At 40.7% G+C, this 21619-nt stretch overlaps 1 protein-coding gene across 2 annotated transcripts in view; it reads left to right on the top strand.

The window, feature by feature from the left end:
- The window catches only part of NR2C2 (nuclear receptor subfamily 2 group C member 2), a 65458-nt gene that overhangs the window by 31281 nt on the left and 12558 nt on the right, over positions 1 to 21619 (top strand). Inside the window, exons 5-11 of one of the 2 annotated variants that reach the window (XM_087708939.1) lie at positions 2005 to 2184; positions 8479 to 8626; positions 11780 to 11873; positions 12924 to 13057; positions 13673 to 13850; positions 15854 to 15975; positions 20314 to 20453. In XM_087708939.1, coding sequence (XP_087565065.1) covers positions 2005 to 2184; positions 8479 to 8626; positions 11780 to 11873; positions 12924 to 13057; positions 13673 to 13850; positions 15854 to 15975; positions 20314 to 20453 — 996 coding nt within the window. The remainder of the gene's footprint in view (positions 1 to 2004; positions 2185 to 8478; positions 8627 to 11779; positions 11874 to 12923; positions 13058 to 13672; positions 13851 to 15853; positions 15976 to 20313; positions 20454 to 21619) is intronic. The other variant, XM_087708940.1, reaches the window with a different exon arrangement.

Here is a 21619-nt window from a genome sequence, read left to right as displayed (position 1 = left end):
AATTTACAAGCGGTCACTTAGTGATTTTTTGAAGTTACAACAGCCCCCCCCCCCAAAAGGACACAATTCTGAATTTCTGATGGCTGCCCCGCCCCCCTGCTGTCACATGATCATATGTTGGGCACTCAGAAACTGGTCTGTATTTACGGCCATTTGCAGAATACTGCAAATGACTGCATTTTGTATTCATTTATTAATTTACATTTCATATTTATGAACTGCTCATGTCCCTCAAAGGGGGACACTAGGTGGCATAAAATAAAACATTAAAATATAAAACAGTATATGAAAATTACACTGTTATGGTTTTAAAATTAAATTTTTAAACATTATAAACATTTTTAAGGAGGTATAAATAATTAAATCCTATTAAAAATTAGTTGACAAAGGTAAAGAGAGGTTTCTCATTGCACCAATCAATCCCACGACTGCTCCTTTGAGCTCCCCATACACAGGCCAGAGCCATGTTTTAACACCTTTTCAGAAGGCTGGGAGAGTAGGGCCTGCTTCACCTCTGGGATAAGAATATTCCAAAGGGTGGCGGCAACAGCAGAGAAGACTCTCTTCCTAGACCCTGCTAGTAGGATTTCTTTAAGTGACAGGATCTGCAGCATATCTTCCCTGTCTGATTGGGTGGTACAGGTGAATGTGATGGGGCGGAGCTGGTTCCATAAGAAGTGGCTCAATGCCATTTTTGCTGAAAACTGCACTTCTGGTTTCCAGCAAAAATGATCCATAGCAACAATGGGTTCTTTTTATGACCATGGTAGTTACTTAATGACTGATTCAAAAAAGGTCATAAAAATAGTTCCAGTCATATGTTGACCCACTTTATATCTACGGTCATAAGTTGAGTTACAAAGTTAAATTGAGGATAGTTATAACTGTCCCATTTAAAAGATGTAATCAAAAAAATCTCCCAAAAAGCAGGAAATAAGGAATCATGAAGGAAGAAGCACACCTCAATCTAGACTGGCAGGGAGAGTGTTTGTGTTTTGCTTTAAGTGACGGCATTAACATAACTGACTTCCGGCTCTGTTAAAAGATTTAAAGTTTTTATTGCTTGATTTTACAGTTATTCTTCATTCTGAGTGTTTTCATGGTGACAAACAGACAAGGTATATGAATGAATGAATGAATGTTATATAGATAGTTGTCAAATTACAACCATTCATTCAGTCATTGTTAAAAATTATGTTGACATTGAATGAAAGGACTTATAACCTGCAGTGTCTCCACAGTCATGTTTGGTAACCAGCCTGTACTTAAAACAGATTGCCGTATCCCCCAGTGACATGATTACAATTGCCAACCTTCTTTGCTGACTTCCCACAAACGAAATCAAAGGGGAAGTCGGTGGGGAAAGTTTCAAGTTGCTTGGGTAAGGCTCTTGCCTCCTCAGCTTTTCTTGACTAACACACACACCATGTTCTCCCTCTCCCTCACTTGCTCACCCCCACCAGCACCTTCCTTTCCTGGCCTCCCTGAGATTACACATAGACATATAGCCACCAGCACCTTTCTTTCCCAGCATTCCTGCGCTTACATTGCATTATAGCACATCCCCAACTCATGTGTAGCTTATACTCAGCGGCTCCCTCTTTCTGCTTCCTGTTTATTAAAGGGAGGTGGAATTATGTTATATTAGAGTTATGATAATATCTGGGACTACCTGAGTTGCTGTTGCTAAGTCACTCTTTACAACTGTATCATAAGTGACTGCAATCCCAGGCCCAGTTACCATAGTAACTGAAGGACTGGCTATATGTGGCCTCTAACTGGCTTACACACCAAATAAATCTTAGTTTAATTACTGCAATAATATAAAACAGTACTACTATGATGTAGAACCTCAAAAAAAAAAAAGAAATCCAGGAAAGCATTCTGATTAAAAGCAAACTGACAGACCCATTGAACAGTGAATATTGTGTAAATAAAAATTGTTTTAAAATGTACTTTTTATTGTAATCATCAGTTTCTTAGATCTCCCCCCTCTTTTTTAAGGTCGTCATTATGGTGCTGTCAGTTGTGAAGGATGCAAAGGCTTTTTTAAAAGAAGTGTGAGAAAAAATCTGACCTATAGTTGCCGTAGCAACCAGGATTGTATCATCAATAAACACCACAGGAATCGTTGCCAGTTTTGTCGGCTCAAAAAATGCCTTGAGATGGGAATGAAAATGGAATGTGAGTCTACAATCCATAACATGTTTCTTTACTAACAAAAAATAATGGATAGGAGTTTGGTCACATCTGTGATTAAAAGTTGTTTCTATTATTCCTATTATTCGCCGTTGCACTGCTTGGAGGGTCCAAGCGAGGACAAATTCTGTCCCACTGCCCAAGGACTGGATTGAAAATCTTTGGCCACGCCCTCTGGCTCCTTCCATCCTCAGTTTTTCAATTCAGTCCAAAGCTGAATGTTACAGTTTAGCTGAATTAATTTTAACAAATTCCCTTAGATTAGCATGTTTATTGTTCTACTCTTCCTTTCAGTTAGCTAGTTTTCCCTTGTTAATTTCTTCTTCTTGCCTTGCCCTGAGCAGCCAGTTGCGTTCTGGAGGGAGCGGCGTGCTTCTCACCCTCCCGGGGCGGCTCCTTCGATCTTCTCTGTCACAGCATTGCCGCCCCAATACTCTTCACTGGCGGGACTGTCCAAGGCTTTGGCAGCCCATCCAGCGCCAGGGAGGCTCATCGATCCACTTGACGGCCGCGCAGAGTCCTGTAAGTCAACCATAGCCGATTACCTTCACAAGGCCACGAAGCGTGTTCCTCGCTGGGTGTGGCCATCTTGGAGAACGGCAGTGGCCATTTTGAAAGGGTGGGTTTTTTCCCCCCAAAACTGCTGATTACCACTCACTCATTGTTGCCAGAGTGTTAGGACAAGCGGAGCCATTCCGGCAGGTCTGGGCAAGGGCTTTGGCGTTTGGAGGCGTTGGCAGCTGCCATCCTCCACAGCTGGTATTCCCCTAGGAGTCGCAATTACCAGCTGCGGGCCTTGCAACAGGAGCCTCTCTCCTAGTCCTCCCACGCTGCCTAAGTGACTTTGAACACGTGTGGGCCTCCACCTGAATCCCATTTTTCCACCAAAGCCCTGCTTTGTCCACAGTTTGGCTGTCGGTCCCTCGGGCAGCATGGAAGAGGATTCCATCCAAGAAGCTCCAGAACAAGGGCCCTCCACCTGCATGGATAGACCCTGTAATAGAAGGGCAGGCAGGGCGGCAAGGGAGGCCATAAGGAGAATTGGCAAACACCCCTATGCCAGGAGGGAGACGGCAGGGCAAGATAAGGCAGATGCCAAGCGGCAGAAGGCCTTAGAGAGGCAGTTTGAAAGGGCGCAGAGGCAGACCATTACGTTGGTTCAGGTCCATTGTGAGGAATCCCCAGGGAGCCAGGGGCCCTCTCAAACAGCCTCTCCCATTTCTTCCTGCGGGGAAGACCTTCGGGATTTTTCCTTGGACCGGTCCTGTGGGGGGTCAAGATCTTCCCCATCTATTGGCGGGGAGGACCTGTTTGACTGTGGGGTAGAGGAGGATAGAGACCTCCGCAATCCTCCATCTGTGTCCCGCAGACCTTCCTCAAGATCTACCTCTAGGGCCTTGACCTGCCCAATAGAGGATCAGGGATCTTCCCTTTTGGCCGAAATATGGGAGGTGATCGCTTCAGTGATATCCCAGGGTATTACCCAGGGCCTTAAGGAACTGGCTGAGAAGTCAGGCCAAGGACACAAGAGTCATTAGCGCAGCGTCATTGTCAGAGGGGGAAGACTTGGCGGAACCAGAATTGTCAGAAGACGAAGGGTTGCCTGCCTTTAACCGGCTGTTTAAGCCTTCGTTATTTAAGTCCATCCTAGATAAGGCGAAGGTCATCACTCATCTTGAGGCTTCTCTTACCACAACTCAGGAGTCTACCGACCCTGCTGACTCCAGTGGGGGCTTATTTGATGAGGCTATTCAGTCTCAGGACCTAGTGCCTGTGCCCAAGTTATTCAAGGACGTTGTGCAGCGCCAGTGGGTGCAGCCAGGGACCTGGGTGACTCGAGGGGGTGATGACAAACAGCTTTACACAGTTGAGTCTGGTATGGAAAACTTACTCAAGTTACCAGAGGTCGATACCCTGTGGCTGCCCTGACCTCTAACTCCATCCTTCCTCCAGATCTGTTACAGGGATTGAAGATGGAAGACGAGAACTGAGAGGGCCTGCCATAAGACCCATCAGGCCGCGGCATGGGCCATTCAGGCCTCCACCTCGGCTTCCTTTTTCAGCAGGGCCTCTATTGCCTGGTTGCGTCAGTGCTCACCCATATTCCCCAAGGTGATACCAGGCTCTGCCAGGAGTTCATAAGCTAGTGGCAGCTGCCAAATACACCGTGGGCGTAGCAAAGTTTGCTTCTAGAGCCATGGCCTCTAACATCACTTCCCTCCGACTTCTATGGCTGCGTCATTGGAACACAGACATGAGGTCTAAATGGAAGCTTGCATCCGTTCTCTTCAAGGGAGGCAAACTATTCAGAGATACATTAGACTCTGTCCTGCCAAGGTGGCGCAGTGGTTAAATGCAGCACTGCAGGCTACTGCTAGATCAGCAGTTCAGCGGTTCAAATCTCACCGGCTCAGGGTTGACTCAGCCTTCCATCCTTCCGAGGTGGGTAAAATGAGGACCCAGATTGTTGGGGGCAATATGCTGACTCTCTGTAAACCGCTTAGAGAGGGCTGAAAGCCCTATGAAGCGGTATATAAGTCTACTGCTAAGTCTACTGCTATTGCTTATTGAGAATAAGGATAAGCGGAATGTCATGTCTTCCGTATCTCATAAGATGGACCATAGGGCTTTTTCCTTTTGTAAGCAGTCCTTTCGAGCCACGGAGTCGTAGCCCAACTCTCCCGCCTCTTCTTCCTTCTTCCAACACCCCTATGCCCAGGCTTCTGATCAGACCCACATAGGTAGTCCTACCAGGGGTCACCACCAGTCTTTCTCCAGACGTCCCTTTTATGGTGGATCGGCCAACAAGCCATTCCGCCGCAACAAATGACCAATCACATCCCCCCATAGGAGGTCAGCTTCAACTGTTTGCTGACTGTTGGAAGACAACCATGTCAGATGTGTTGGTATCGCAAACAGTGAAACTCAGCCTTCCCTTAGAGTTCATTTCCTTTCCCCTCCATCACTTTATTCTTTGCCCTACCCACAGGTGTGCCATCAAAAGGGGACTCATGGAGGCAGAGATTCACCACCTGATAGAAATAAGGGCCATAGAACCAGTTCCCCTGGGTTCAGGAGAGGAGGGGCTTCTACTCCATCCTCTTTCTGGTTCCAAAGAGCTCAGGAGGGTAGAGGGCCATCTTGGACTTGAAGAGGCTCAACTTTCATCTTACCTACAAAAAGTTCAAGATACAGTCCCTCCAGTCAATCCTGGGCAGCCTGTGTCCAGGGGATCTGATGACTTCCATTGATTTGAAGGAGGCCTGCCTCCACGTTCCACAGAAGGTTTCTACCGTTTTATTATGCCAGCCAGCATTATCAATATTGGGCCCTTTCCTTCTGCCTTTAACCGCCGAGGGTCTTCATAAAGGTCCTGGCAGCGGTGGCAGCGGAGCTCCGAAAGCTCCCCATTCATCTACAATGCTATCTGGACGACATTTTGATCCAGTCGTCATCTGAGGTGCAAGCACTGCGGGACCTGCAAATCACCATGGACTCCCTGCTGTACCACAGTTTTTCCATCAACCATGAAAAAAGTCATCTGTCACCTTCCACGAGAGTGTTACATCTGGGGGCAGTGATCGACACATCATCTTGCCTCGAGTCCCTGTCTCCAGATCGGATTTGCAGCCTCCAAGAACTGGTACAGCAGGTTCAATGATCTCTCACCGTGCCTGTGGTCCTGTTGTCACAATTGCTGGGCAAAATGATGTCATGTCTAACAATCGTTCCCTGGGCGAGGCTGCACACAAGAGAGTTGCAATGGTTTCTCCTTCCATCACAGAGGGCCAATGCTAGCAACTCCAGGGCCCAGGTCTGCCCATCGCCAAAGGTATTACACTCTCTCAGGTGGTGGCGGACACCGGCGTTGACAAAGGGATCGTTGTTCCGAGAACCCGAGCACGTGATCCCCATGTCAGATGCCAGCCACTTCGGGTGGGGAGCTCACCTCTCCAACAAGGTAGTGCAAGGCAGGTGGTCCACCAATGAACTGGCCCACAACATCTACTGGCTGAAGTTGAGAGCGGTCTGCCTTGCTCTATGCAAGTTCCAGTCAGACCTGCAGGGGCACCATGTGCTTGTCCGGATGGACAATGGCGGTGAAAGCACACATCAATCGCCAAGATGGCACCAGAGCCAGCGTACTGATGACGGAGGGGGATGCGCTCAGATGCTGGACAGAGCGTCATGTAAGTTCCATAAGAGCGGAACACATATTGGGGATAAACAACGTTTGGTCGGATTGGTTAAGCAGAGCCACTCTGGATCAGTCGGACTGTGGCCTCCACCCAAACCTATTTCGCCAGCTGTGTCTCAGATTTGGCACCCCGCTAGTCAACCTATTCGCCACCCCGGAGACCGCCCAGCTTCCCTGCTTTCTCACCAGGTACAGCTCGCCCCAGGCAGAAGGAGTGGATGCACTCAGGTATCATCTTCCACCATTGGCCGTTGGCTCAAAACTTGCATTTCCCTGGCCTACGAGCACCAGGGTAGGTCAGCACCTCCCAGACTGACAGCACACTCAACCCGAAGCACAGCAACTACCGTGGCCTGGGCTACCCAGGCCTCGATTGAGGAGATCTGCAAAGCCATGACCTGGGCGATGCCATCCTTATTTGTCAGGCACTACAAGCTGGGCAAATAAGCCTCTGCAGACTCTGTCTTCGCACGACGCGTTTTGCAGAGCGTGGTTTCTGCCGAATCTTAACGAGAATTGTGGACCTCATTGGAGACACCTGCCCTAGTGACATATTGTTTGGGCATGTCCCTTGCTTGGACACTCCTGCAGTGCACCAAGAACGACCCTTCAGGTAAGCCAATGGTCATTCTATTATTGTTTCTTTTATTGCACTGTTTGTATAGTCCCAGTCAAACTTTGACACTAATCTTTGGCTGAGCTTTATATTTAAATCTTCAAACATTTAGAGGTTTGTGCTGTAAATGAAAAAGTAAAATGTTTCAATTGGTATATTGATTGATGGAAATGTGATGATATTCAAAACCAACGTGATTATTCTGATTTTGGGAGAGTTTATATCTTAAATAAGGTAGTGTATTAAAAAAAAACTAACAGACAAGCTGAAGGGATCAATTCTGACAGCAGAACTTAGGAATGTATCTGCAGTACAAGGTAAAATAGAGTCTCTGGTGTTAAATAAATCACTAACATCTTGGTTATTCAGAACAAAGACAGGATGTGCAATATCTGACTGGTACTAAGAAAGTATATTTGCTTTTGGAAAAGCATCTCTGAGACAATCATGATCTGGATGATTGAAAATCTCCATAAATGAACTCAGATTTGAAGTTTTAGGAGTTCCCTCCACCATGCAGGGATGTAACTACACTTCAGGCACTCAGTAACTAGGCCACATTTACTGTTGTCTGCAGTGTCCCATCGTCATGTGAATAGGCTACAACAGTTTTGCTGAAGACCAGCATTTACTTCTGTAATAGCAAATCATTGGTTTGTTTAACAACAGCACATTCATTTCATAACCACAGTGATTCACTTTTCAACTGCCGTAAAAAACATGATAAAATTGAGCTGATAATGTAATTAACCATTTTCTGGCCATCACAAATTATAACTGGGACTACTTGTACTTGTGTCCATTTCAGCTTACTTTACTACAAATTGGGATTCTTTGGAAAAATGCTAAGAATCACCAATAGTTTGGCTGTTTTTCTATGTCCTTTGAATTTAACTATATTTTATAAATGTATATCTAGTGTGATATACTGTTCAAGATGGTTCACAATGGTTCACTAGTTAACTGATATTAGTATTAAAATTGATACAAGATTACAATTAGTATCATTACTAATTGTTTCAGGGTTTCCCCCCGTATTTAAAACGTTGTATTTGTGCTTTATTTTTCTGACACCACAAATAACATGGAAAAAAATTTACAATTATTTTTGTATGTAGTGTTGCATATTTGAAAATTGTTGCTTGACACAATCTATAAATTTCTACTTTTTTGTTGTTATTGTTTATTTCTTTGTTCCATTTTTATTGGTTGTGTTTTTAAATACCTGTTAAAATAAAATAAAAAAGTTCTAAATAGCTTAAGTGTCATTAGTATATTATAGAAAACATCCCCAGACAACTTTATCCTATGTATCAGAACAGGATACATGGATATAGGAAGAAATGGAGTCAGTATATAGACAACACCTTTGGTTAAAATGAAATTTAAATGTGAGCTAATGCTTTTAAGAATCTATAGGTTGCGTAAAGTTGTAAACCTGTGTATTTGTTGTGTTATGATGTAGCTGTACAGAGTGAAAGAAAGCCTTTTGATGTACAGCGTGAGAAACCAACCAACTGTGCTGCTTCAACAGAAAAAATATATATTAGAAAGGACTTAAGAAGTCCTCTGATAGCAACCCCAACATTTGTTGCAGATAAAGATGGGGCTAGGTAAGTAACAAATGTCTTTAAAGCCCTTTTAGAGTTAAATATTTAAGTTGTGAAAACATTTCAATATTATTCAGAAAGTTATTAAATTAAACAGAAACTAGTTTTATTTCCTTATGATTTGAAACACTATTTTTATTTTAATTATTAATTTTGCCCAACATTAAAACATAGAATAACAAATAATAAGTGAAAGGAACAAAACAACAAACTAGTATGAGAAAGATTTTATTTTCATACACTCTTTTCATTGATTTTAGAACTATTTTCTTGTGTGTATAGGTATGAGGATAAGACCATCCACAGATATGTAGACTGAAAATAAATGGATTTCTCCATGATGGTATACAAGATAGATAGATAGATAGATAGATAGATAGATAGATAGATAGATAGATAGATAGATAGATAGATAGATAGATAGATAGATGATAGATAGATAGATAGATAGATAGATAGATAGATAGATAGATAGATAGATAGATAGATAGATGCTTCAAGGAAAAAAAAACTACTGTATATACTCATAGATAAGCCCATCCAAACCCATTATTTTGGATGTATTTTGGCACCTAACATTCTGGACTTATGTGTAAGTATGTACAATGCAATATCTAAAGTATAAATCATGGGGTTTTTTGGTTGGATTTTTTATTTACAGTGAAAACCATTTAACAAATTGAACCTGGAATATATCTACCTTGTATAAAGGCAGTATAGCCTGTGATTTACACACATAGCCAAAACTGATCCAAAGTGTTTAAATAAACAATTAATAATGAAATGGGGTTGTATGAATCTTTCCATTGAGGATTTGTATGTGTTTAAAGAGAAATAATATAAAAAATTTCCTCTCATTTAAAAAAATCATTATATCGTTGACATTTTGAGTCAGAGCTGAAGACAAAAGTTATTTAATATTTATAAAATGCATTTATTTATTTAAACAATTTATATATCTGCACATTTCATTGCTATAACTTTGGGTAGCTGACAATAAATTAAAATCAAAACCAGGAGAACAATCCAAAATAATGGGGGGAAATACAGCAACAATTGTATACCACGTGCCAGAGATTCAAAGAAATGATTTAATCTTGCATTTGATAATGAACAAATAAGCAACATATAGACCAATCAGCTGGGCTCATCTAACAGTCCAGTTCAGATTCATGAGAAAACAACTAGGTCTTTAGCATTTCACAGAAGGGCAAGAAGATTGGGACCATTTAAATTCTGTACCAGCTGAAGTTTTCAAATACTCTTCAAGGGCAACCCTCTGAGAAGTGTACTGTGCTAGTCCAGAGCAGATTACTAGGGCATGAGTGACGATGAGCAGAGGCCTTTGATCTAGGGATCAAGTGCAACTAATACCAAGGTGCCAAGGTGGCGCAGTGGTTAAATGCAGCACTGCAGGCTACTGCTAGATCAGCAGGTCAGCGGTTCAAATCTCACCGGCTCAGGGTTGACTCAGCCTTCCATCCTTCCGAGGTGGGTAAAATGAGGACCCAGATTGTTGGGGGCAATATGCTGACTCTCTGTAAACCGCTTAGAGAGGCCTGAAAGGCCTATGAAGCGGTATATAAGTCTACTGCTATTGCTATTGCTATATTGCTAATACACAGGACAAAACTGTGAAAAGGTCCTCCTAGCCACAAATATATATGCTTTACGCAGGCATCATGAGTCCAGGAGGATCCCCACATCATGTATCAGATATGTCCAGGGCATTGCAACCCCATCCACCACAAAGATGGTATATTCCTAGAACTGTCAGGCCCCAAAACTCAAGGCCATTCAAGTCTTGCCAGGGTTGACCTGAAGCCTGTTGTTCCCCATCCAGACTCTTGACAGTCTAGGGCACTGGGATAAGATGTTCATGGCATAATTTAATTCACCAGGGAGAGATATATAATTGTGTGCTGATGATACTTCACCCCATAGTGACAGAAGTGATTACCCAGTATCCTCAAATAGAGCTGAATGGGAGCAGAGAGAGCATTGAAACCTGCAGCACCCCACACAGTAGGGGCCAAGGGCGGAATCTTTCCTATCCAATCACCACCAACTGGAATTGAGTTGCAAAAAGGAGGTGGTCCAGCACAACACTGTACTGGAGGCAGCAGAGCAATCAAAAAGGGCAAGGATGGATGCATAGCATTGTTCCTGCTATTGCCAGAGATCATCCAAAAGTGTGACCAGTGCTTTTTTCATCCCTTACCTGTGTCTGAATCCCTACTGAAAGGCATTCAGATGATCCGCTTCATCCAAGGTCCTCTGAAGCTGCTGCCGAACCACTTTTTCAACAATCTTCCCCAAATAGAGGAAGTTAGGTAATGGATGAAAATTGCCCAGTACAGGTAGTTTTGTTTAACAATTGGTCACTTAAGAACTGTTTGAAGTTGCAATGGAGTAAAAAGAAGTTACTTTCAACCCCTCTTAAAAGTTGTGATTGCTTCCCAACCCATCCCACCCCCTGCCGGTCACATGAATGCATTTTAGGCACTTGCCAGGTGGCTTGCATTAGCACTGGTTGCAGTCTCATAGTCATGTGATCACAATTTGTAACTTTTGCCATTTTCCAGCAGAAAATGGCAAAAAAACCACCCACTGGTTATGGTAGATTGACCACATGATTTGCTTAATAATCATAAATATGGTTGTAAAATTGAGGCCATATGACCTTTCTTAACAACCACAATTACCACCAAAATTCCAGGCTCAATTTTGATCACAAGTCAAGGACTGCCTGAATCATGAGGTCTTCTTGAGAAGGGAATAAACCAAGGCCTCTTTTAAGGAGTGTAAAGAAACAAATCCCTCAGTCAGAGAAGAATTAACCATTGCTAGAACCCACTTACACAATGCCCTGCAGGTTGCTTTAACAAGCCCAGAGGGACATGGATCTAAGGAGGGTGGATGTGACTAAGTTCACATCCTAAAAACCTGTCCCTGTTTTGCTAGAATTGTTTTCCTAGTTCTTCTGCCAGTTCAATATAATTTCTGGAAAAAAACAAACCCAGAAAATATTTTGATCAACAATTTCAGAAATCACAAAAATATGGATCGCAATGTTACTGTTAATGATGTAACAATGAAATATTGTAGCCTTTATTAACATAATGTTGTTTTCCTTATTTTTATCCTCTTGAACAGATCAGCCAGTCTTCTTGATTCAGGGATGCTTGTAAATATTCAGCAACCTTTAATACGGGAGGATGGTACAGTGCTACTTGCTACAGATCCCAAGGTAGCCTTCCTTAGATTTAATTGTACAACTCATGTTTTCCTGCTTTTCCTAATTGCTATCTTATTATATATAAAGAATTTATACATAGATAATTTCTGCTGAGAAATGTATTTAATATTCAGATCCTTGACTGATGTCATTTGGGACCAGAATTTCCAAAACTAAGCAATGTGATCATAAAGCTTGACCATATTGCTTAGCAATGGCAATCTCTGCTATCCTAGTTGTTGTTAACCAAATCTTATGGCCATTAAGAGAGGCAACTTCCTGTTGGCTCCCTACAACCACTCAGTAGGGAAGCCAGCATAAAGTTGCAAGTCCCAGGTAGCTATTGAGCAGCCCAGCAGCAGGCAGTAAGGGCACACTGAGGCTTGAAAGATTTATGAGAAGATTTATGAGGAGGCGAGGGAGGTATAGCAAGACTTGGGAAGAGTGCATAGAGGTGTGCGAGGCTGCAAGGTGAGATTGCACATGGGTGCAACACAGGTTTGGGGAGGGTATACACGGATATGCAAGTGGCTGGTAGAATATAAGTGCAGAGGGACTGGAAGATTTACACCAGAGAATTGCAGCCTTCCCTGTCGGCTTCCCCACTGACTTTCTGGATATGTCAGCAGGGAAAATTGCCAACAATGATCACATTATCATGGAATGCTGCAACTGGTCATTACTATGACCTATTTGCCAAGATTGCAGTCATAGGTTACAAGGGTTCTGGGACAGTCAGAACTCTGAGGACTGGTCATAACCATCATTTGTTCCCCACCATCATAAATTTGAATGGTCCCTGAACAAATGGTTCTAAGTTTAATGCTACTTGCTCAACTATAGAATAGATTATAATAATGAAAAATAGGCATGGCTTTATCAACCCCCTGATGTGTATTATATTATTTGGTTGATATTTACATTTTCTAAACCTTTCATTGTAATTTTAATCTTTTCATTTTAACTACCTTTGTATCTCTATTAGGAAACAGGCACATATTATATTTAAAGAAACTCGGCCATTTAATGCAGAGTGTTATTTTTTTTAATTTATTTTTGTAGGCTGAGACAAGCCAAGGTGCTTTGGGAACACTAGCAAATGTTGTAACATCACTTGCAAGCCTTAACGAATCTCTTAATAATGGAGATACTTCAGAAATTCCACAAGAAGACCAATCTGCAAGTGAGATTACTAGGTGTGTGATTCACATTAGAAATTTTTCTAATTGGTCTTTCTGACTATAAAAATATTTTTTTCATTGATGAAACTAAAATTCTATTGATAATAGATATTGCCCTGTTTTTGAAATTCATTCTCATGTTAGTCATAAGAATCATGTTAATTGATATTTCTTAACACAGTTGAATATTGAAAAGTAGTTAAGAAGAACAGTACAAAACAAAGTGTTGATTGTATGATGTGTAAAAATTAATTTGCCATTTGGAATTATTATTTCACTTTTTAAATCATTGGTAGCTGATTTTATTGTCCTTGTGCAAAATGTAGCTGAATTTATGATACATACAAGGGTACTTATAGTATAGTATTATAGTAAAGAATCCTATTCACATTTGAATTATTCAATTTCATTTTTTTACACTCCCATTTCATTTATACCCATCAAATAATCAGTAAAGTATGCCTGGAAACCCTGGCAATTTTCCTAGAGCTGCAAGTAACTTTCTGTTTGGGGTTTGATGATGTTATTGATTGATGGACAAGATTTCAGTGGTTTTATTTTATTTCTCACTGATAAATGTAATATAAGACCATATATGATGTATACATCATATATTACTCTTATTTGCAGGGCATTTGATACTTTGGCTAAAGCACTTAATACTACAGATGGTGCCACAGCACAGAATCTAGCTGATGGGATGGATCCTGCTGGTGGTGGAAATATTCATGTCATCAGCAGGGATCAGTCCACTCCAATAATTGAAGTTGAAGGACCTCTCCTTACAGATACTCATGTGACATTTAAGGTATGTCTTGCCTTGATTTGTTTTGGCAGAGCTTATCATTAACTTCTTCCTTGTAAAAATGAGTTCTCATAATGTATAAAATCAAATCACATTACATTCTTAACATACTGTTTTAAACAGATCAGTGTTTTCTTATTAAAAGGATAAAATATAACTACCAAATGCGACCATTCTCTAATTTTTTTGAAAAAATGTTCTCTCTCAAGTCTTGCATTTTAAACTTTTCTGATGTTGAACCATTATCTACATGAAGCCGCTGGGTGAGATCATTCGACAGCATGGGGTTAAATACCATCAATATGCGGATGATACGCAATTGTATCTTTCCGCCCCGTGCCAGCTCAGTGTAGCAGCGGACATGATGTGCCGATGCCTGGAAGCTGTCAGGATCTGGATGGGAGTGAACAAACTTGCACTCAATCCTGACAAGACTATGGATGCTGCCCCCGAAGGACAGTCCAGATAGTCCATCCTTAATCCTGAGGGGTGAGAATTTTCACCCGTCAGAGAGGGCCCGCAACTTGGGGGTCCTGGATCCACAGCTGACATTGGAACACCATCTGTCGGCTGTGACCAGGGGGACCTTTGCCCAAGTTCGCCTGGTGCATCACTTGCGGCCCTATTCGGATCGGGAGGCAATTCAAACGGTCACTCACGCCCTTGTCACCTCAAGACTGGACTACTGTAATGCGCTCTACATGGAGTTGCCCCTGAAAAGCGTTCGGAGACTGCAACTAGTCCAGAACGCAGCCGTGTGAGCGATATTGGGTCTACCAAGATACACCCACGTTACACCTATCCTCCGCGAGCTGCACTGGCTTCCTGTTAGTCTCCGGATGCAATTCATGGGGCTGATTATTACTTTTACAGCCCTACATGGCTTAGGACCAGGATACCTGCGAGACCGCCTACTGCCACATACCTCCCAACGGCCAGTGAGATCCCACAGAGTGGGCCTTCTTCAGATGCCGTCAGCCAGACAGTGTCGGCTGGCGGCTCTTCGGAGGAGGGCCTTCTCTGTGGCTGTTCCAGCCTTTGGAATGAACTACCCCCACAGATCCGGACCTTGCCCACTCTCATGGCCTTCCGAAAAGCTGTTAAAACCTGGCTATTCCGGCAGGCCTGGGGCTGTTGACCTCATTGCTGAGGTCCAGCCCCAATCAGATTGGGTGTAGGGGTGATGTTTTCAATTGTTTTCCTTTATTTTTTATTAATTACTCTTCTTTTTGCTTTGTAAGCCGCCCGGAGTCCTCCGGGATTGGGCGGCCTATAAATCTACTAATAAATAAATAAATAAATAAATAAATAAATAAATAAATAAATAAATAATATTTAATTATAGATAATCTTCGACTTACAGCCACAATTGAGCCCAAACGACACATTTGTTAAGTGAATTTTGCCCATTTTATAACCTTTCTTGCTGCAGATGTTAAGTGTATCCCTGCAGTTGTTAAGTTAGTAACACCGTTGTTAAATGAATGTAGCTTTCCCATTGACTTTGCTTGTTAAAAGGTGATCACATGACCTAGGACACTGCAACCATCATAAATATGAGTCAGTTACCAAGTGTCTAAATTTTGATCATGTGACCATTGGGTTGTTGCAATGGTTGTAAGTGTGAAAAATTGTCATAACTAACATTTTTCAGTGCCATTGTAACTTCAAACGGTCACTAAATGAACTGTTGTAAGTGAAGGATATCTGTATTCCACATTATTGTTGTAAATTGTGATCCCTAACTACATAGAAGCACTGCAGTTGTTATTTAAAATGCAAATAATTATTTTTCAATAATACATGGTAAGGGTTTTTTCAACCACCATTAGAGTAAAAAACATTTTTTAAATTATCAAAAATATTGATGAAACTATGTGAATGTTTAAAGAGATGTTTATTCAGTATAAAAAGGCTGTTTTTTCTGGTTCTATATTATATTGACTAATATAGCAGTGATTTTTAATATATGTATTTGTAATAAATTTCATGTTGTTCTCTTACAGTTAACCATGCCTAGCCCAATGCCAGAGTATCTGAATGTGCATTACATTTGTGAGTCTGCATCACGATTACTTTTTCTTTCCATGCATTGGGCCAGGTCCATTCCTGCTTTTCAAGCGCTAGGGTAAGAATGTGCTTTCTTTTTCCAGTGATAAATATGCATTTAAAAGAATCCATAATATATAATGATTCTCAAAAATAAAAGTATTTCATTTGCTGTATTAAAGCAAATGCTATACAGGTGCATTTTGCAGCTCAACTTACAACCACAATTGACCTCAAAATTTCCACTGCTAAGTAAAGCAGTTGTTAAGAGAGTTGTGCCATTTTATAACCTTTTTGCCAGAGTTGTTAAGTGAACCATGTAGTCAATAGGTGAATCTGGCTTTTGTTTGCCAGAAGCTCCCTATTAAGGTTGCAAATGACAATCCCAGGTCCCGGAATACTGCAAACATCATAAATACATGCCAGTTACTAAGAATCTGAATTTTGATCACATAACTAGGATTTACAAGCGTCATAAATATGAGAACCAGTCATAAGTCACTTTTTTCAGTGTCATCGTAACTTTGAACAATCCCACCAGGGGAAGTGTGTGAAATTTCAAAAGAAATGGCGTTGATGTTTCAAAGCATTAGGGACACCATGACAAAGAATCACAGAGAGAGAAAGAACCTATTGCCACGATGGCGAACCTATGGCACGATGCCACAGGTGGCACACGGAGCCATTTGTCAGGGCACGCAAGTCATTGCCCTGTCTGCTGACCAGCGCATGTGCACACTGGCCAGCTGACTAGCTTTTTTCTTAGGCCATTTTTCGCCCTCCCCAGGCTCCAGAGGCTTTATAGGAGCCTGGGGAGGGCAAAAACAGCCTCTCCCTCCCCAGGCCTTCCAGAGGCTTCAGGAGCTTCTCTAAAGCCTCTGGAGCACAAAAAACCGCCCCTACGGGCAAACCGGAAGTTCATGAACGGACTTCCGGTTTGCTCATAGGACCGAGTTAAGCCCTCCGGAGCCTTCAGGGGCCTTCCAGAGGCTTCCCTGAAGGCTCCGGAGGACTAAAAACGGCCCAACGGACAAACTGGAAGTGACTTCCAGTTTGCTCGTAGGGTCGTTTTTCATTTTATTGGATTTTTATATACGTACATACGTACGTACGTACGTACGTACATACATACATACATACATACATACAGCAAAATTTGAGAAGTGCAGCTAGGTGAGGAGTACATTTGCTCTTCAACATTTCATTTAGGAATGTGTGAATGAAAGAAAGATTGTTCTATGTTTATTATTTCAGACAAAAAGTATGATAAAGTGTGTACTTTTGTATGCAGACAATATGTTGTTTTTTCTGTGTTTCTATTCTTTCTGGAAGGGAAGATATAATATGTATCTATAAGATCTGGTCTATACAATTACAACATTTTGTGATAATGCATAATGCTTGTCCATATAGCAGTTATACTCCCATGTTGAAATGCAAAAAATAAGGTTTAGCTGCTAATTACTTAGTCCAGTGGTAGTCAACCTAGTCCCTACCGCCCACTAGTGGGCGTTCCTGCTTTCATGGTGGGCGGTAGGGGTTTATTATAACACTGCTTTATAAATTTTATAAAGTAAAGTTACTTCCCTACTTTATAAATCACCATTACTGTGGAATCTGTGGATCGTTAGAAAATTTTACTACTAACAGAGATACAAAAGTGGGCAGTAGGTATAAAAAAGTTAACTACCCCTGGCTTAGTCAGAACAAAATGCCAAATTTTATTCTAAGTAACCAGCAGATAAACCTCATATTTTGCATTTTAATATTGGAGACATTTTGCTTAAAACTTTCTTAATCAGAACAAAATAACAAATTGCTAACTGTACAGGTAGTCCTTGACTTGCAACCACATTTGGGATTGGGATTTTGGTCACTGATATGGTTGTTAAGCAAATAATCATATGACCAGATTTTTGACCACTTGTGTTAAGCAATAAGTGAATTCTGTGGTCATTAAGTGAAACATGCAGATCATTAAATAAATCTAGCTTCCCCTGTTAAATTTGCTTGTTGGAAACCAGCTCCCCAAACCTAGAAGGTTGCAAATTGCAGTCACCTGATTCTGGAGATGGTGCAATGGTTGTAACTTTTGAGGACAAGTTCTAAGTCACTTTTTTTCAGCTCCGTCATAAATTCTAATCACCATTTAATCAATGTTTGTATGTTAAGAATTTCATGTAATTGCTACGACTTAGGCAATGTCTTACATGGTAGAGAGTTTTCCCTTTTTTCACCTTGTTTCTTGTTTGGTCCAAGGTTTTAATAAAGTCTGTAAAAATACACAATAGTTTTGGTACTATGCATTGTATTTTGAATAGATCAAAGGTAGGCAATCCATGATCTAATAGAATATATATTTAGCTCAGGGATGAACTGTTGAGTCCTCTGAGCTTCCTACCTGACTATGTAATATCTTCAGTGCTAAAAGGATATGGAATTTGCACTCAGTTTATATATGCTTGTTGTCAATGTTAGTAGGGGTATTATTTTCTTCTTGGAAATTCCTTGTTTAGACTATTGTTTACTGCTTGATTGTTTGTCTAATGTTAATTGTAAAGTTAATTCCTTATCTGAATCTTGACTGCTAGAGAAGAGGTGTTCTGGGGTTTTTATTTCCTTTTTAGCTTTTTTTATTGTTTCCTAGGAAGCTTGGTATTCATACAAGTCTGCTATCAACAGGCCCATAGAGATAAACAACATTTGCATAACATTCAAAAGAGACTATAGGAACTTCCAACTCAGACAAATAACCAAGCAGTAAACAACAACCTAACCAAGAAACTACCAAGGAGAAAATCTCCATCTACACTGACAGGGCAAGCTACAGTCTATAAGCCAAGAGCAAACCCCCTTCTAGCAGTAAAAGATGTTACATCTGCAACCAAACAACCAAGGTCAGAGAGCAGAAACAACTCCACAGTATTGGATGTAATTTGAGACAACCCTTGAAATTGGTTCATATCTGTGGATTTGTTTTTTTATTTTATTTTATGTTTATTTTTAAAGAGTGGTGCAGTGGTTAGAGTGCAGTACTGCAAGGCACTTCTGCTGACTATTGGCTGCCTGCAACTTGGCAGTTCAAATCTCACCAGGCTCAAGGTTGATTCAGTCCTCCATTCTTCCGAGGTGGGTAAAATGAGCAATATGCTGACTCTGTAAACCGCTTAGAGAGGGCTGTAAAAGAACTGTGAAGCCGTAAATAAGTCTAAGTGCTATTGCTATTATTTTCCCCTACTGTGTTATCTCATTCATTGAGAAAATATCAAAAATAGGGCCAGAAATAAAATAGTGAAACTAGGTATTTCTGCTCAATTTTGGCTTTAGCCTCATCTGTTTGTTTCAGTCCTGCCCATCATGCAACCCCCAATAGGATTGCCCTCAGGGATTGCAGCTCTTAACAGGAAGACACACAAAAAAAGATGTTGTTTATCCCTGGCAAATATGGATTAACCCAACTAATGCTGATCATTACATGATTGGTTTAGCAATCTTTGGGACCTATAATACATTTTGACTGAAAACAGTCTAGGTCTAGAAAATACAGTAGGAAGAAAGAATTAAGCTCAGTTAGCTTTATTGAGCAAGCAGGATTAGGGTCTTACTCTTTGTCCTTTTTGTATTTATGGGGACATTTTGCTGCCACTTAAAGCTGAAGCCCTGAATATTTAGAATACTCTAAAACTATTGTTTTAGAGTAATGCAGTAGTATTTTAGGTAATACCCTTCTTCATTTGATAATAAAGTTTTAGGAGGTGTATTTTGTAAACCAATGACAGTTATATGTTTAACAAATATTCCAGATGTTTAATATTATAGTGTATTGAGTCTTTTAAAAGTTGGGGGTCTTGGTTTAGTTTGTTGTTATTTATTAATTGTTTTCAATATTGTATATAGCCTTTATCTCTTAATTATCTTTTGCATTTTGATACTTTGCTTTTTTAGCAATAGCAATAGCAGTTAGACTTATATATCGCTTCATAGGGCTTTCAGCCCTCTCTAGGAGGTTTTACAGAGTCAGCATATTGCCCCCAACAACAATCCGGTTCCTCATTTTACCCACCTCGGAAGGATGGAAGGCTGAGTCAACCCTGAGCCGGTGAGATTTGAACAGCAGAACTGCAGTCAGCTGAAGTAGCCTGCAGTGCTGCATTTAACCACTGCGCCACCTCGGCTCTGTAATGTGCTTATAATTTTAAAAAATGGATTAATTAAAAGTTCATTATAAATAACTTTTGGACCTCTGTCTGTTGGCAACGATGTCACTCGGTGATCTTTTCAGTGCTAAACATCAAAAAACATATGTCCCAATTCTCACAACATTCCAAATTTAGTAGATTTTTTCAGTCTTATCCCTGAGATCTTTATATACAAGAAAATTACCCCGAGCCTTACCAGTTGTTTTTATAATTCATAGGCAAGACTGTAATACAAGCCTTGTGCGTGCCTGTTGGAATGAGCTCTTTACTCTAGGCCTAGCCCAGTGTGCACAGGTGATGAGCTTGTCAACCATCTTAGCAGCAATTGTCAACCATTTGCAGAACAGCATACAGGAAGGTATGTATTATTTTTAAAGGCTCTAATTGTTATAAATTCAAGGTTTTATAATTGTATGTATCACTTGTACATAAAATCTTTTCTGTTAATAGGGCAATAGTGGTGTCTGCTTTTAATTCCACTCATAATGTTGCATTTCTTTCTTTGAGTATACATATATTGAGAACATTTGTCTTCAAAGGACTGGTCCCATTTTTGGCAGAGGGTTGGGCAATCATATTCTATTAGAATATAATACAAGATTAATTCACTAAACTGTATGCCCCTCTCTCTCTCTCTCTCTCTCTCTCTCTCACACACACACACACACACACATACACACACACAACACCAAAAACCTGGATAAAGAGCCACATTTTCACCCAACTTCTCAACAAGAACAGAGTGGGCTCTTGGGAGATTCCTCTTTCCTCGGAATTTATTCACTGGAAATAGAGGATTGGGGTACAGTAGTTTGACAGCAATAGAAACAAGGATTTGTCCAATATTCTCTATTTTATTCTTCTCTGATATCTGGGATTAGGATATTACATAGTTTTCATGACTAATAAAAATCCTACATGCTAAAACTATAATGCTATATTATTATTTAACTGCAATGTATCGTTTTTTCTTTTATAAAAATATGGTGGAGGTCTATTTCTGGCTAATGTACTTTGCTGTTTTAGGTTTAGAAGAATAAAAATAGCAGTTAATTTGATTTAATCTGTTAAATCCTTTCAAACTTAATTATAATAGACATGTTCCACCCCACCCCCCAGCCAGGCCCTCAAAAACAACACTACTGATGTAGTTCCTCTGATCAAGGAAAGAGGCAGGATATTCAGATGCCATGGAGAGGTAGGTGCCCTACGTTTGATTAAATGTAGGGCTCTTAAATTTTCCATCATCCAAAGCTGAAGGGTATTCAAAACAGACAAAAAAATTGTAGAACTATTATCCTTATTGAAAATAGAGAGATGCTGTTTAAACTAATTGTGGTGTAGTTAGTTTTATTTTAATGATAGCTTTTTATCAGTAGGAGTAGAATACAATAATTAAAATAGTAGTTCTCTTGCCTTTAGTAGAAATTAAAGCCTGAAAAAATAAGCAGTGTTATTATTACTACTTCCTAATTAAGAGAAACGAATGTTTTACATCCTGCTGTTTGCAGAATACTTAATTTG

The sequence above is a fragment of the Thamnophis sirtalis genome, unplaced genomic scaffold, assembly GCF_051295495.1.
Source record: "Thamnophis sirtalis isolate CommonGarterSnake01/CBP01778 unplaced genomic scaffold, rThaSir2_p1.2 scaffold_3, whole genome shotgun sequence".
NCBI lineage: Eukaryota > Metazoa > Chordata > Lepidosauria > Squamata > Natricidae > Thamnophis > Thamnophis sirtalis.
The sequence above is the reverse complement of the archived record's forward strand: the minus strand, read 5'-3'. Positions and strand labels throughout refer to the sequence as shown.